Source organism: Leptinotarsa decemlineata, unplaced genomic scaffold (assembly GCF_025532065.1).
Source record: "Leptinotarsa decemlineata unplaced genomic scaffold, Ldec_3_MD MMD2_P_RNA_scaffold_2, whole genome shotgun sequence".
Lineage (NCBI taxonomy): Eukaryota > Metazoa > Arthropoda > Insecta > Coleoptera > Chrysomelidae > Leptinotarsa > Leptinotarsa decemlineata.
The window spans coordinates 1,988,491-2,005,509 of NW_027412529.1; the positions used below are offsets into that span (position 1 = coordinate 1,988,491).

The 17,019-nt window shown below is 36.3% G+C and overlaps 1 protein-coding gene across 1 annotated transcript in view; it reads left to right on the forward strand.

The window, feature by feature from the left end:
• The first annotated feature begins 5,598 nt into the window (after positions 1 to 5,598).
• Pino (protein pinocchio) overlaps positions 5,599 to 17,019 on the forward strand; it is a 32,870-nt gene continuing 21,449 nt past the window's right edge. The window contains exons 1-2 of the mRNA XM_023161588.2: positions 5,599 to 5,623; positions 9,322 to 9,379. Of these exons, the coding sequence (XP_023017356.1) occupies positions 9,333 to 9,379 (47 nt within the window). The 5' untranslated portion in view covers positions 5,599 to 5,623; positions 9,322 to 9,332. The remainder of the gene's footprint in view (positions 5,624 to 9,321; positions 9,380 to 17,019) is intronic.

The following is a 17,019-nucleotide window of genomic DNA, read 5'->3' on the forward strand; positions in this document are numbered from 1 at the left end:
TAATTAAATATCGATATCATATTACCACTATTGTTGTGCCTACATAGGTATTACCTTGGCGTCAGCGCTTATGCAACCGATTAGTCATGCAAAAAATGACGAATAGCTTTCATTTCTCGTGAAAAAATCATTGATGTTCTCAAAATCGCGAATTGATTGCTGAAAGGTCGAGTGAACTCTGCACTTTCAATTCCCATGTCAATAATACTAATTTACTTATGTACCCGCATTTATTTCATCATCTCATCAACTGGGCCTGTTGTTAATGGGCGCGAGAATTCAAATCACATGATGGACTAATAAAAAACGCATTGGACTAGTACCATTTGGTGACTCACACCTCAGCTCGATTGTCACAGCGATTCAACATATATATCATTCAACAAACTGTAAACTACACTCTTTTTATCTTTCGAAATCGCAGCCGGTAAGGCAGTATTTGACGTCACATAATTCGCCAACAAGCTAACCTTGTTGTAAGTTATCCGTACTGAATTTTGTTCCCACCACTTTTCGAACACGACCAGTCACGGCTCTGAAGCGTGCTCATAGCAACACTGGCGGTGTTGCCAAGTCTAAGGATGGAGTGTCGCTTTGTATAATATGATGGTGTTTCAAAAGCTTTTTCAGTTTTTACGAGTCTTCTTCAAACTCATAAATACTTATTCAATTTAGTCGTAAGAAGTGCCACTTGAATCAGAGTACTTTTGCCAACGTAACACAAATCGATTAATTTCGTCAACATAAAAAATTCGTGCTGGGGTTTCGATGAAGTCGTGACAAACCGTTTATGCCTGATCCTCATTGGCGAAAGTTCTACTAGTGAAAAAGTTATGGAAGTGCTTAAAAAGATGGAAGTCGGTTGGCGAGAGGTCTGAACTTCAACGCTCAATTCGTTTAATTTTCGGACGCTCATTTGTGAAACCTGCTGATTGGCGTTCTCTTACAGCAGAATCGGAACTCTTTTGTTGACCAGTGCCAGTCATTGCTGACTTATTCAGATGCTGTCTCAACCCGATAGCGAGTGGATCTGATTATTCACTTGACATCCTGAAATAATTAGGAAAATTGTCTTCGTTCATTCATAGCTTAGAAATCTTCAAATTCTCAGCAAAAAGTCATGGGAGGTGCTCTCGATGAACTGTAGCTCTCCTCCTTCATTTTTATATTGTTTTGCCCATATAGGAACGACATGGCTCAAACCTCACCATTCTTGTACTTTCCAGGTTACCTAACTCAGTATGAGCGATAAGTATGAGGATAATTTTACGAATGTTTCTGAAATTTCTGTACTTTCCAGACGTCACAAGTTTCACAGAACTTTCCAGGTTATTAAATTCACCTCATCGTTCAAGTATTTAAAATATCAATTTTGAATGTATTACTTGATAAGATAAATTGATTGATGAGTTCACTTTGGGTATAATGCAATATTTTACCGGTGATTTCCAGAAGATAATATACTCTTTTTCTTTCCAACCTAAAGAAAAGTCTAGCCGATCAACAAAACTGAAATATTCACTATGTGCTAATAACATATGAAAAACAAACATTTACACATGCTACTCTGGTCAAAAATTAAGGTGAATTTTCCAGTGACGGCTCGTGTATTGGAGAACATGGGAGGCTCAAGTCATATATACTATATACACAAAGAAAAGCCCGCCGGAGGCGCGAAAATTTTTATGTTGTTGCACGCTTTGCTTAATACTAAAGTTAGGGCATGGGCATGACAATGCGTAAAAAGTGCATGAGAAGCTATGGACTTTATTTTAGTTTGTAAACAATTAAAATGGCCGGCCATGACCGCAGCCCCATCATAGGTTTGCGCAATTAACTTTTGCCTAAAATTATAGGTGTCACACGTACGAATTAAAAAATTAAACAAATCGTCAGCTGTGCGTCCAGATGAAACATCATGAAAACCCATAAAACGTTCTACCACATTACTATCTTTGACATATCTAAAAACGATTGAACGTTGTGATGTACAGGTAATATCGGTAGATTCATCAATTTCACATGCAAAAAAAGAAACACTTTCAATCTCCTTGCTTATATTTTCCTTAATAATGTATGCCACACTGTCTATAATAAGCTCATTTTGGATGGTTTTTGAGGTGCCCGAAAAAACGCTACCGTTTAAAAAAGTGCCAAATTGTGAATCATATTTGCCCCATAACACGAGGTAAATTGTTTAAATCGGAGTATCCTATTTTAGACCACGTTTGGTATTCGGTTTGTACGGAAAATAAAACACAGGGCCAACAAAAAAGTTTTTCTCGTTTAATGGAGCCGGTTAACCAATCGCATTTATCGTACCAACTAATATTAAATACACGATTTTGTCGATTATCTGACGATTTAATTGAAATCAAATTTGGTTGAGGCCTTCCCAGAGTTTTGATAATGTAGAATGTATTATCATGAGATAAAGACTTGAAATTATTTGTCAGCAACCAATTGACTATATCGCCAGATTTTTTAATTTCGTCCAACAAAGTGAAAACCTGAAAACACCTTGGAATTGAAAGAGAACACTTTAAAAACACATTAAAAATATTACCAAAAATCACTGCTATAATATAATACTGCCTGTTTTATACACAAATAACAAATATTATCAAGAAACACTAAAACGATTTACCGGAATATTTTTTAATCCCGTTTCGTCACGGTATCCCGTCCAAATAATTAAATAAAAAACAAACACATTCGTACACTAACGGAGGTCAACTGGAGGCTAGCCTCCTCTGACGCTATAATTTCTGCAACTGAAATTACAAATCGGGACGTAGTCGCTGGTTGGATCGGTCTCGTGGAGCCTGTGTTCTTTAAAGCGGTCGGAGGCTTGGCTCCCTTGCAACGTATGGCATTTATTATTTCGGGTTGATAGTTTATTCGTTCATGGGCGTGCGTTTGAGTTTTGTTGATGCAGTATACATAGTTATTTGTCAATATCTTTTAATTCATTGCGATGAATAGCCTCAAATTTTATGGGGAGGCTAAGCCCCCCTTGCCTCCTCTGACGAGCCGCCGCTGGAATTTTAATTTTCTCAAAAAAATATGAATTCAATATTTTTTTTTATGCACTGATTGGAACCTTCGGTGTAGTAATGAATATTACTGGAGTTTTTTCTTAACACCGAACCGTTATTTCAACACCTCGATCACCAAGTGATCATCTTCGAGGGAAGATCAAACTAAACATACTTACAATGTTATCCTCATTTATACCATAGATATTTTTTCTAGATACTTGAGTCTTGAGGGTCTCAAATTAATTTCACAATATTGCCTCATCTAATAGTCTTAAATTGATGTAACAATGTGTCCTTATGTAATAGTCAGGTAAATCTAATAATTCAAATATTATTTTAACAAGTTATATAGTATACTATTAGATATTGGGCCCACCATCGTTATTCTGGTGTCTGGTATCTGTAGATTAGGGAGGGTGACTTTAGACTCATAGCACCCATTGTTCATCCTCCCGAGGAATTGCCCTCCTAGGTCATCATCCATCCTGTCCTTTCCAGAAAGGTGACGTGACTTCCATCTCCTTTATATTGGCAGGTGTAGGCCAAGACTCGCCGAACACACACTCTCTTTGGCAACCTTGAGGTGTTTTACGATGGCCTCCGCAAAGGTTTTGGAAGGTGCAGCGATATTACTGTCGTTGCTCGGCTTCTTCAACCTTCTTGGAGTTCCCTCCGTGGTGGTGCACAAGTGAGGGAGCTTTCCTGCAGGGGCAGCCGGTTCCTTGCCATTATTCAAGGTGGAGCTCTTGGCGCCCCCGCAGGGAGTGCCCTTGCTGTTGGAGGTGATCTGCTATGTACAGCCTCATTCCAAGCGGTAGATTGGGGTGGACATTTCTGTTCATCTCCAGCCACCGCCTTAGATTGAGGTGAGCACTTCTGTCAAGCCTCGGTATTGGTTTTTGTTTTTGCTGTTTCTGTTTTTGTGTTGTTTCATTCATGTGTGTTGCTACGAGTAGTAAGGAAAGAGTTGGTCTCCTCTGGCAGAGCCAGGCATTACCAGAGGTAAGCTGATTACAATGAGGTTCCGCCCAGTTCCCCAAGGGGATCGTTCGTGACCGCATATCACCCTGCGGCCATTCAGCTGTCGGCACGACAGGCATGTTTTGCAAAGGCTTTTGGGAGGTTTTAGTTCCCCTCACCCTACTTATTTCTGCCACTGACCAGGAGTCCGGCGATCCCGTCCGTAGGACCTAATTGGCTTCCCGGACAGGGCCTCCAGTCCCCTGGCCGTTCCCCATTCCGCCACCTGGGGATGCCCCCGATAGGTAGCTCAACCTACGGGCGCCATCTTTATTAATAATATTATTATGTTTACATATTTCTACACTCTCATACACTGTTTTTGTTAACTTTTTAAACTAATCTTAATGAACTAAAATCTATGGAATGGTTTTGTTGCAAAATACAATGGGCGACTGCTGACTTTTCAGGTCTTTGAGTGTGCTTCCACTTAGTACACTTGAAATATGGAAGACTTGAAAAATCAACAGTCGCCCATCATATTTTGCAACAAAACCATTTCATAGACTTAAGTTCATTAAGATTAGTTAGATAACTTAACAACAGGCATCTAGAGAGTGTAGAAATGAATGAAACACGTGTTGCGGTTTTCACTGTTCAGCGGAAATGTCAAAATGAACTGTATCAATCATAATTATATCATTATTTTATGTACAGTAAATAGACGTCAATAAATTATTCATTAGATTTTTCTGATATCTTTTAATTTTATTCTCAACGTGGCAACGTCGCCCTGCAGTGGGAGGCGCTAAAGCGTTTCTACAGATTCGTGATCGCACTTTTTCGTCAGTGCAATCGCTCGTTTTCCAACATATCAGTCCGACTGACATCGAACAGTTGCAAGCGTAGCTAATAACACAATTCACTCAAAGGTTGCCAGTGTGCTGAGGAAAGAGTTTCCCATTTATCCAATATCAATTAACGTGCTGTTTCTGTTGAATTAGTGGCTTCTGTCATTGAAGATTTGTGAGAATACAAAAAAAACTCGGTAAGTCTGTTTGCGGTGATGCCAAGTACTTGTCACATTCTTTGATCATTTTTATATGCAATATGTAGGTTGCTATGTTGAGTTTAGATATCGACGGTTTATTGACGTTTTCTCTTTCTCTGTGCAAAGTAAACAAAAATCATATGTTATCAATGAAACGACTGCTGTTGAGCAGGTGAAAGAGTTGAATGAGCTCGCTTTGCAGGGAATTAGGTCGTTTGCAGGCAGAAATTGATTGTTTTGTTTGAATTTGGACGTTGTTGAATCCGAATAATCCATCAGTCTGTATATAAAACCGATGGTTCTGTTAGCAAAACAAACGTCAGAAATGTGATGAAAACATCAACTGATATTTCTCATGATTGCTTTGATGATGAAATGAAGTAACATTATAACCCCATCGTGATATATTGCTCGAGATAAACACATCTCCGTTTTTTATTATATCTGCTGAATTTGAATGGAAACGAACCACAACACAAAGGCTTGCACTGCTTATTTTTTAGACTTTCTAGGGCCTTAGAAGAGGTTTCCAAAACCTTGACAAGTGACTTGAGCAGGTTCTTAGATGGAGGTAATTATATATTTTTACACTGCACGACTGACTCGTTTACTTTCGCAGACACGGGACTTGGAAAGTCCAATGGGTTGTTTTTATTAACTGATTTGTTAATGTAATTAAACTTACCACACATAACCTCCACATTGTTGTTTATTTTCTTTGCATGAATTTAGGTTATGGTGTGACCTCTTTTGAAGACTTAACTTTGGCCGAAACAGGTACAAATACCTGAAAATGTATCGTGGTGGTTGAAAACCATGAACAATGCAGAGCATCCAAAGGGTATTAACATTTATTGAGAATAAATAATAATAATTTTAATTTAATTTTCAACAATTAACAACATTAAAAAAAGGTTACTCGACTCGATTGAAAATAAATGGCAATTTCCTCAGAGATGAATCTTTGATTGACTTGTTCTTCAACTTATAAACCGTCTTCACGAATTCCAAGAAAGCGTTTACACATTTTAACTATTCATATTTATCAAAACTGTGCTCAAAAGAAAAAAAAAGTTATTGACTACCTGTAAGCAAGATTATATTCTGTTTTGAATTGATTTGCTCTTATTATGTTGAGATGAGGGAATTAAGATTTAATAATGAACATTTTTTTTGACGTTGAATCAAAATTATAAATAATAGAGACAGAGTTTCGGAAGGTGCTACTTTATTTGTAAATTTCCTTCTCTTTAAGGGATCGTTTTTTGAAATTTCTCAATTCTTCATAGTTTTTGAAATATTTGCAAAATTCTAAATACATCTTTCAACATTTTAATTTGTTTATAACTTTTGCAGTTTTTATGTGCTGAAAAACGGTTTTAGCCATCGCACGTATTGTTCCGACCTTTATCTCTATTTTTCACCATTTTCCACTTGCCAACTAGACTATATTTCCGAAAGGCAAGTTTCCGCCTAGGAAGCGGAAATTCAAGACCAATCACGACGTCATCAGAGCTGTGGCAAAGTAATAGTTTTGAAAGTAAATATTTTTATCGTAGAGCATTTCTGTCACTACTTTTCGATCGGCCCCTGTATTTTCTGGGTCAAGTAGGGGTCGTTTTTTCAACGTGGCAACACGGTCCACGACCTCCGTTCAAAATTGACATTTATACAATATTAGCGGGTAACGGTGAAACAAAGTGGAATGGGAGTGTAAAAAAAGAGAGAAGTGAATGAGAGCCTCCAAGAGAATATTTTGAGTTGTTGGGAGCAAAGAGATACATTTGGAGTTGCAGCATAGACGTTGGTAGCTGGTTGGAAAGGCTGCAAGGTGGGAAAGACATTTTTACACGTTTTATTTTTTACTGTTTTGGAAGTTGTGTAATGAAAACTGCATTAAGGAACTATAGTAGTATAGTTTGACTGATTTCTTTATGTCACGTAATATAATGAGCAAACAAACAATATCTATAGAAGAGAGACAATTCCCAATTTTGATGTTCCAGAATATCAAGGTTGCAAGTATAGCTCTTTTCTAGATGGAATTCAGTAGCGTCAGTGTATGCTTAGGGGCGGAGCTCCATACATGAGAACCATACTTTAAAGAAGGTCTGACCTGAGTTTCATAAAGCATTAAAAGTTGCTGAGGTGTGTACAGTTTTCTGGTTCGGAACAGTGATCCAAGTTTTTAGAAGCAGCCTTTGCAATTCCACCAACAAACTTATCTGTTCTGACATTATTATATCCGGTTCGGATACATTTTTGACATTCTGAAGAAAGAATACAACAACTACAGAAATAAGCTAATAACATCTTTGATCATAAAAGCTAAATTCAACTATTATAAAAAACAAATCGACAAATATCATAATAATTCAAAATTGTTATGGGACGTCACTCAACAAATATCTAAGACAAAAACAAAATTGTTATAGATGAAATAAAACATCCCACAAACAATGAAATCGGTACCAATAAAACGCTAATTGCAAATACACACATCGGAAAAGTCTAGGGATATTTTTAAAAATGGCAAATTTTTTTTTAGATCGCTTTAGGGAAAAAAAAGTTGACGGGTGATTTATTAAACGAATGTAACCTACAACAAAATTCATTGAATGGTCAAAAATACTGAGTGCGCATATAAGCAAAACTAAAAAAAATATGGCTCTTCTTTGGCACCCCGAAAAAAAATCATAATACAAAAAAACATTGGAATCAGTACAAAGTATGGCCTCCACGCTGGTTTATTACGGCCCTACATCTATTGTGCATCGACAACATGAGATTGTCAATGTCTTGTTGAGGTACATTTGCCTATTCAGTGATTAAAAGCTCTCTCAATTGAAACGTTGTGTGAATGTTCCCCATATGCGGAGTAATTCTTCGTTGAAGCATGTCCCACACATGCTCGATGGGATTCAGGTCCGGTGATTGTGCTGGCCATGGCAATACATCAACTCCTTCGTTGGTGAGCCAGTCAGTCACTAGACGCGCGACATGTGGACGAGCATTGTCGTGCATTAGGTGGAAGTTTTCACCAACAGCACCAGCAAACGGACGGACGATAGGTAGAAGAACGGTGTCGAGGTATTGTCGAGCTGTGAGGGAGCGATTTGGAAAAACGAGATCGGTTCTGCCGCCGATCATGATTCCGCCCCATAGCATTATTGTACCACCGCTTTATGTGTGGACTTCCTGGACGTGTCTCAAACGTTCATTATTTTCAGGTCGTCTCCACAGTCTTACTCGACGAGAATCTGGATGAAATCCAAATCTGGATTCGTCTGTAAACAAAACTGTGGCCCAATCATTTGCATCCCAGTTTTGATGTTCTTGACACCACTCTAATCTTCTACCGCGATTGCCTCTCGACAAAGGTGGACATCTAAGTGGCCTTCTGTTGTGGAGATCTGCTTCATGCAGTCGATTTCTGACAGTATCACGACCAATGGTTACCTGGTGCGTCTGCTGCAACACGTTAACCAACTCAGGTGCTGTGATTGTCGGTTGTCTTCTTGCGGTTAAGACCAAAAATCGGTCTTGAACTGCAGTTGTAGCGCGTCCTCGCCCTGGATGTTGTTCGGCTGGACTGCTAGTTTCACGGAAACGCCGCCACAATCGACTGATAACACTTTGGGAGACCCCCAAACGAAGAGCTACATCATTTTGTCGCATGCCACCTTGAAGAAGCCCTACAGCTCTATTCATATCAGCCAATGGTAAGTGATGGCGTTCCATGTTAAAGCACAATATTTCCAGTTTAATTGCTGAGCAAGAACTGCATAGAATGTACAAAGTCGACACTTTCAGATTATTCATTTTACCATCTTCGTATCTCTCATAGTTTTCGAGATCCCAATGGTGAGGATCAAATTTGAAACACCCTGTATATTCGATTGTCTGATATTAATTTTACTACTGTTTTGTAGTTCATAGCTACTATCGAATTCAAGGTTATATACAGAGGAAATAAGATGAAACCTTAGAAATATTTAACAAACGCCTTCTTGTCGATGATATCAAAATTCAACGTGACGTCAATGCGATATCAAATATTTATGATCGATTGTGTTACTGAAATGAAGGAGATCGTATCAGATCACGAATTTTTTGCGCGTATCAATTCCAATTAGTGGTTTTATGTGAAAAAATTAGCTTTCCTAGAACTGTTTCGAACCTCATGTTGTTTTAATTTGTGTGTGGTATACTAGAAAACAATAATTAGTTTTTCATGTATCGTTTCTAATTGGGTCTTATTCTTTCCAGATTCTTCAACAATGTCTCTTGCCAGCGTACAACGTCCAAAACTGGTTGTCAGTTTGAGGTGAGTGATAATGATAATATATGAATCAATCAACAATATACAGTATGTAACAACGAAAGCTGAACAGAGCCGTTTTTTGAATATAAAAAGTAAGATTTTAAAAAAAAGCTCGGACACGTCGATTTCTAATTAAAGGGGGACACCTTTCAGACTAATCAGATTTTTTGTAGTACGCACCCCCTCGGAGGGGTGCATCCGACGACCCTTATTTAGATAGGGAAAGTAGGTCGAGTGGCACCTTGTTTTAAAGGTCTTTCGAATACCTTTACAACTCTGTTTAAAAAATCTGTTTAAAATCTGTTTTTCCGTTAACCAGCTGTCGCACCCCTACGAACGACAACCCTCAGAAGTCGAAACTTGTGCGAGCTAAGGATTAACGAGGTCTTACCTTTTAACGTGTGATTCCTAACACACGTTAGGTTAGGTTAGGTTAAAATAAAAATTTTGTAACGATTAGTTTTCGAGATAATTTGAAGATTTAAAGGTATTTTTATTGAGTTCAACTCTTTTTAAAATAAATCAAATTGTTTTTAAGGTACATTTTACGTTCAGAACTTTTATAAAAAAATATAAATTTTGCTTTTTATGACAACCTGCTAATACGTGTCCATTTGATTTCGTAAAAAAGTAAAAATTATTTGTTTATTACGAGGAGATTTTTTCGGGGGATGGGGTTGGTTACCACCCTTACATTTTAGGTAAATTGAGTGGCACCTCCTTATGAAGGTTGCCTTTTGACGTGGATATTTTATGCTTCTGATAAAAAAGTGAATCATACTAAAAAATTACCTACACAACGAATACAACCTGCTGATTTCCTTGAATGCTGATGACACAGAAAAGTTTAAAAAACTGTTTTAGGGTTAATAAATCCCAATAATTGTTTTTAAAGCACACAAAAAAAGTAACACCTAATAAGGGTAACTCACTCATATAGGAAATTTAGAGTAAATGTTCAAAATGTGCGCCATTTTGCTCCATGCAACAATAAAGATTTTGTTCGAATTTTGCTCTTACATTATTCAACATCTCAGGAGTTATAGCTCGGCATTCATCAATAATTCTACAACGTAATTCATCCAAATTGGCTGGCGGTGTAGCATAAACTTTAGACTTTAAATATCCCCACAAAAAGTAGTCCAGTGGTGTTAAATCTGGTGATCGTGCTGGCCATTCAATTGAACCTCTTCTGCCGATCCATTGTCCTTCAAAATGATTATTCAAAATATTTCAAACCTGCTGGCATAATGGGGTGGTGCACCGTCTTGTTGAAAATGGATAAATTCATCTTGACATGTTGGATCCTGTTCAATTATTTCAAATATACGAGGTTGAATTAACAAAAAAAAAATTCTTTCGAAACAAATACTTCTATATGAACACTGAATTATACAGAAGATACGTTTCTCTACTCAGTTTGTATTTCAAATATTCGTTGTGAAATAAAATCAGATATCATTCACATGATTTCTACTTTAAATGAATGGTAACAAATTGCACTCACATGGAACACTGTCATCCTCACTGGTATACATCGATGTTTCGCCGTAAGACACTTGCCCTAAGGCTTTTCAGTACCAAATTGGATAACATTATAGAAAATACACACAATTAATTCATGAATTACGATTTTTAATGTCATGGAATAAGCTTGATCTGCTTATGTCATCGATGACATCGTAATGACATTCATTCACCTATTTGATTTAATCCCAGCCAAGAGGAATCTTATTTGAATTGAGGGGTTATATTTTTAGGAGTTATTAATTATTTACTATAATGTTATCCAATTTGGTACTGAAGAGCCTTGGTGCAAGTGTCTTAAGGCAAAACATCGGTGTATACCAGTGAGGGTGACAGTGCTCCATGTAAGTGCAATTTGTTACCATTCATTTAAAGTGGATGATATCTGATTTTTATTACACAACGTATGTTTGAAATACAAACTGAGTAGAGAAAATTATCTTCTGTATAATTCAGAGTTCATCTCACCTCACAGGCCAGTTCTTTCTGCACCAATGTTGATCTCTTTCTCTACTGTCCTATTCACACAAAAAACATGAAAATTTGGTTAAACCGCCTTGCTGACCAAGTAGCATGAATGTTACTTTCAAGTCACCACATATCATCCAATCATGACTAAAATAGCCAATTTTATCAACACTATTTCTAGGATTTTATAGGCCTCTTTCGTTTGTACAGAATGGCCAACAGTGTTACTATTGTGTAATAAAACAGTTTTTAAACTAGGTTTGGAAGAGTCGATAAACAGCCTCCAGTCTTCTTTTTTGTATTCAACATCAAACTTTTTGATCAGACCTGGAATGTCCAAGCAGTACAATAAATCACCTTCTTGTTCAAAAAATTTCTCTTCCTATACACGTATATGCTAGTTCCAACTGTTAAAAAGTTCTTTTCTTTTAGTCTAGAACCAAATATTTCAGCTTTTTCTTTTGTTAACCCTAGATCCCTAAGTCGTTAAGATCAATCTGAGTAGACAGTTTAGGCTCTATATTTGCTGTAGTACATTGGAACTCTTCATCTTGCTGATATATATTTTAGGACATACTTCCTATGGACGTATGTCCTAAACGCCTTAACTTTTGAGATACAGGGTGGCAAAGTTTTCAAAAATAACACAACACAACAATGTTGTAATTCTTGTTCCATCATATTGCGAGAGTGGCTGAAAAATAAAAACCGAGCAATGGCTTTTGCAGTACCTATGGTTTGGCGTGAGCCTACCAATCATACAGACGACTGTTATTTCTGCTTAACTCCTCCCATTAAGCAAGGTTTATCTATGAAGAAAAGAAGAACGGTTAAATACCCTAATCTCCCATCTGCTCTTCGGCCTGTACCACACTCAGACAATTTGCCAGTCCCTTCTCCACCCCAAAACTATGAAATTTTAGAGGAAGGTGATGAAGACTGTTTAGAAGGAGCAACCCATCCTTCTACATCCTATGACCCTGATTTTGAGGTAAGCGATAGGTCTAGTGATCCGCACAGAATTAGTCAAGCAGAGTTGAGTGACCTTATAAGAGATCTTCGTTTGTCTAAGGAAAAGGCTGAGCTGTTAGGGCCAAGACTACAACAGTGGAATCTTCTAAAACATGATGTGAAAATATCTCAGTACAGACAGCGTCAAAAAGATTTGCTTCCTTTTTTTGAGAAAAAAGAAAACCTCGTAGTTTGTTCTGATGTTAATGGTTTGACGGACTGCTTGAATTTGGATCACACTCCATCTGAATGGAGACTGTTTATAGACTCTTCAAAACTAAGCTTAAAAGCTGTACTTCTGCATAATGGAAATCAGCTACCCTCTATTCCTATAGGTCATGCAGTTCATATGAAGGAAACGTATATAAATATGAAAACACTTCTCCAATCAATCAAATATGAACAACACAAGTGGCACATCTGTGGTGATCTGAAAGTCATTGCTATACTCCTAGGAATGCAATTAGGGTTCACCAAGTACTGTTGTTTTTTGTGTCTGTGGGACAGTCGGGATAGAAAATCTCACTATAAAAAAATGAACTGGCCTACACGAGACCTAAACCCTAATGAGAAAAATGTAGTTTACGAGCCTCTTGTAGATCCTAAGGATGTTCTCCTTCCCTCATTACATATTAAGTTGGGACTAATGAAAAACTTTGTGAAGGCCATGGACCAGGAAGGACAAGCTTTTAAGTACTTGAGAGCAAAGTTTCCCAGGTTGAGTGATGCTAAAATCAAGGAAGGCATCTTTATTGGGCCTCAAATCCGTGAAGTCGTAAATGATCCTGCTTTTGACATGATTTTAACAAGAAATGAAAAAAGAGCCTGGGAAGCTTTTAAGGGGGTTGTACATGGGTTTTTAGGTAACAAAAGAGATGATAACTTCACAGCATTGGTTAAAGAGCTTCTTCAAGCTTACCACCAACTTGGATGCAACATGTCCTTAAAAATTCATTTTCTTCACTCTCATCTTAATTTCTTCCCACAAAACTGTGGAGCTGTGAGTGACGAACATGGAGAAAGATTCCATCAAGACATTGCCTTAATGGAACAGAGATATCAGGGCCGTTGGAATGAAGCAATGCTTGCAGACTACTGCTGGTCTGTGTATAGGGATGCTCCAGAAGTGTTTTATAAAAGACATGCTAAACGACAGCGATCTTACAATGAATCGGATGGACCTAATTGAAATTTGGTGGTACAAACTTCTTTTATTTGTCAAAACACCAAGAATAATGTTTTTTTCTATTAATTTTGTACTTAAAATATTCTAAAAGAAACATAACAATATTGTTTTATGTACTTTCACTTTTCACGTATAGTATAACTACTCTTTAAGATTAAGTACTGTGTATCTCAAAAACCAGAGCTAATAAAAATTTTTCATTGTTATTTTCGTTTTTATCACCCCAAAATTAGTAGAAATTGACTAATTTAGTGTAGGAAACATTCAAAAAATATTTTTTTGTTGTGTTGTGTAAGCAGTTTTTTAATAATAACTGAGATAATTTTGTAGACATCTTTGGCATATTTGGTACATATGTTCCATGCCTCAAGGCGCATTTTCTGATGTACACAAATTTGTGTTTTTTCAAACAGTGGCATCCCTACGGGTTCCGCATTGAATATTTTTGGGGAAAAAGTACTACGCCAATGCTTTCTTTTCAAAATAAAATCATTTTTAAAATCCTCATTTATTTTGGAGAACATTTGATCTCTTGGTATTTCTTTGTCCGACGCATGATTTTCACTCAAAAAAATAAAAATCGACAGAAAGCAAATTAAGAAATTAGATCGATTCCAAAATGAATGAGAATCTGAAAATTGCTTCATAACGCATTACCAATTCCCTAATAATATTTGAAAACAATCTGCAAAAAAATAAATTTACCATGCGTCGGACAAAGAAAACCCAGCAAATCAAATGTGCTCAAAAATGTATGGAGATTTTAAAAATAATTTTTAATTCAAGATAAAGCAGTGGCGTAGTATTTTTTCGCCAAAAATATATATTTCAAAACTCGTACGTACGCCACTGGCAGAGAAAATTAAGAAAATTGTACATCAGAAAATGCGCCTTGAGGCATGGAACATATGTACCAAATATGCCAAAGATGTCTCCAAAATTATCTCAGTTATTATTAAAAAACTGATTATTTTTGAAAACTTTGCCACCCTGTATCTCAAAAGTTAAGGCGTTTAGGACATACGTCCATAGTACGTTTTTTCCTTAAAATGGGTCTAAAAATTACCTCCTTAAATATTAGCATGTGTTTAAGAAACACCCTGTATAAAACAATTTTTAGCTATATAAAGTAAAATAAAATAAAATAATATTGTTGGATTTGCTGATTACTACATAAGGACATATTGCAAAAATAAATTTGGATAGGCAATATTGTGAAATTAATTTTTATATAGCTGAAAATTGTTTAATATAAACTTATATTGTGAAATAATGGTACGCCTGGATGGTTTACCTCTATGGGTTACCTTAATAGCATAAATAGCGTCAGCTTCGTGTTAGTTTCCAGTTTTAACCTTCCTCTTTGAAGATGATCACTTGATGATCGAAACACGTGTCGAGGTGTTAAAAATAACGATTTGGTGTTGGGAAAAACTCCAGTAATATTCATTACTACACCAAAGGTTCCAAACAGTGCATCATAGGTAGCTTATTACCTTCTTGTTTTTCGAGTTATGGTCAGTAATATCAACACTACAAAAGTAGCAATCATCAGTGTGGTTTCTAGGTTCCCTTCATATCATAGAAACAGCGGCTTTGTTCTCTTTTTTTGACCATTTTCTAAGATTTCAACACAAACATAACATACCTTATGGGGGTCCCAAGATTTATCCTGATCAACAAGTTTAATTCCAAAATATGAGAAATAAACCTTTTTTACAAAGTCTGTAATGTTTCTTTGATGTTTTTTAATAACAAACTCACCACAAATATAACAAAAACTGTCAGCAGAGTTCTTGAAACCGCTATTAGACATTTTGATGAGCACATGTACTGGAAACCAGAAAGTGAGGTTAGGTTGACACTGTTGACAGTAAACAAAACATCAGCTGTGAACAGAACAATATAATTTCTTTTTTTCTGGACAGTAAGTGTGTTTAAGCAGTGCTGCCAACTCTTCTACATCCAGCACAAATTAGTTTACAATTTTATTTGTAGTATATAATAGCTGTTGAATTCTGTAATAAATCGAAAAATGTAATAAATTGATGTGCAAATGTGAAAAAATGGTAGGCTTAATAAGTGTCGTATTTGGATTTAGCACCCTAAAAAACAGAATAATAAGGTGTTTTGAGTAAAAAGTTTTTTCATCGTTGGCCTGTGTGTTTGGAAAGAGCGGCCAACATACATATTTGTCGATATTGGAGTCATCATTGACTCGATTTGAAATTATCAGGAATTTTTCCAATTCAAACGCTGAATCAACTATTTCAGATAAAGACAATACTGATAAAATTGAGTCATATGTCTGTTATCAACAGAACGTAGCTGACTCTTCAAGATCATTTTTGTATGAGACTATCTGATGACTGAACAGTAGACCAGGTGATGTTGAAGGTTCGAGAACGAAACGATAAGATACGAAAATTTAAATTATTGTTGTTGCCTCAATGTTCAATTCTGATTATTAAATAAATGAATATTTTTATAATTTATGTCTACAGAAACATAAATATTATCTTTTTTTTTAATTTTTATTCATACACAACAAGTTATTTTTGGCACAACAGGAAACTCGGGATCAAGACCTGCCGCCTATCAATCTTTGCAAAAACAACCAACAAAAATATCGCACTCGATTTCCATACGAAACAAAAGCTTATTGTATGATAATAATTATTATTAAAAAAATGTCATTTTTTCGCTACGCTCCGAATGTTTATCTGTAACTAATGTTCGAGTTGTTCAACGTGTCTCGAAAAGGAAATTCTAATGGACCGTATTCGACCTTGGTGGTAATTGGTCTAGTCGAATTTCATGACGATATCATGAACTTGAACAGCTATTTTTATTGTTGAATAGTCCGGGGCGTCCATAAAAAGAGGAATATACAAAAAAAGCATCAAATTGTGGTAACTTGCAGAATATTCTCAAGTTCTTTCTTGAATTTATCAATATTACTGTGTGAAGATGAAAAATCTGTACCAGATATTATCATGGATTTCATTTTCAAAGATTTCCATGAAATTTCAGCTAGCAAATTAAATAATCTGTGCCAATTTTTGTCTTCTATACTCGTGTGTGCTTTGTTGAAACTATAAGATATTCATGATATACAACACTTCGTAGACAGTTCCCTGCCAAATTCATGATAAATGATATTCATGATATACAACACTTCGTAGACAGTTTCCTGCCAAATTCATGATCAATGAAAAATGTATCATTTTGTATTCCCTGAGAAAGTAACTATTGATCCTTACTGGTGTACACACACACAAAGTACACTGAGAAAAAATCGCATTATTATGTTTTCATTTATCGACTTTGCACACCTACCATTCTTCAATATGATACGCTTATTGACTGAATTAGTAAAAAAACAGAGCCGTCCTAGTTTATTAAACTGTCTGAAGGGGTGAAAATAAGGTGGAAATATTTAAAAAAATCG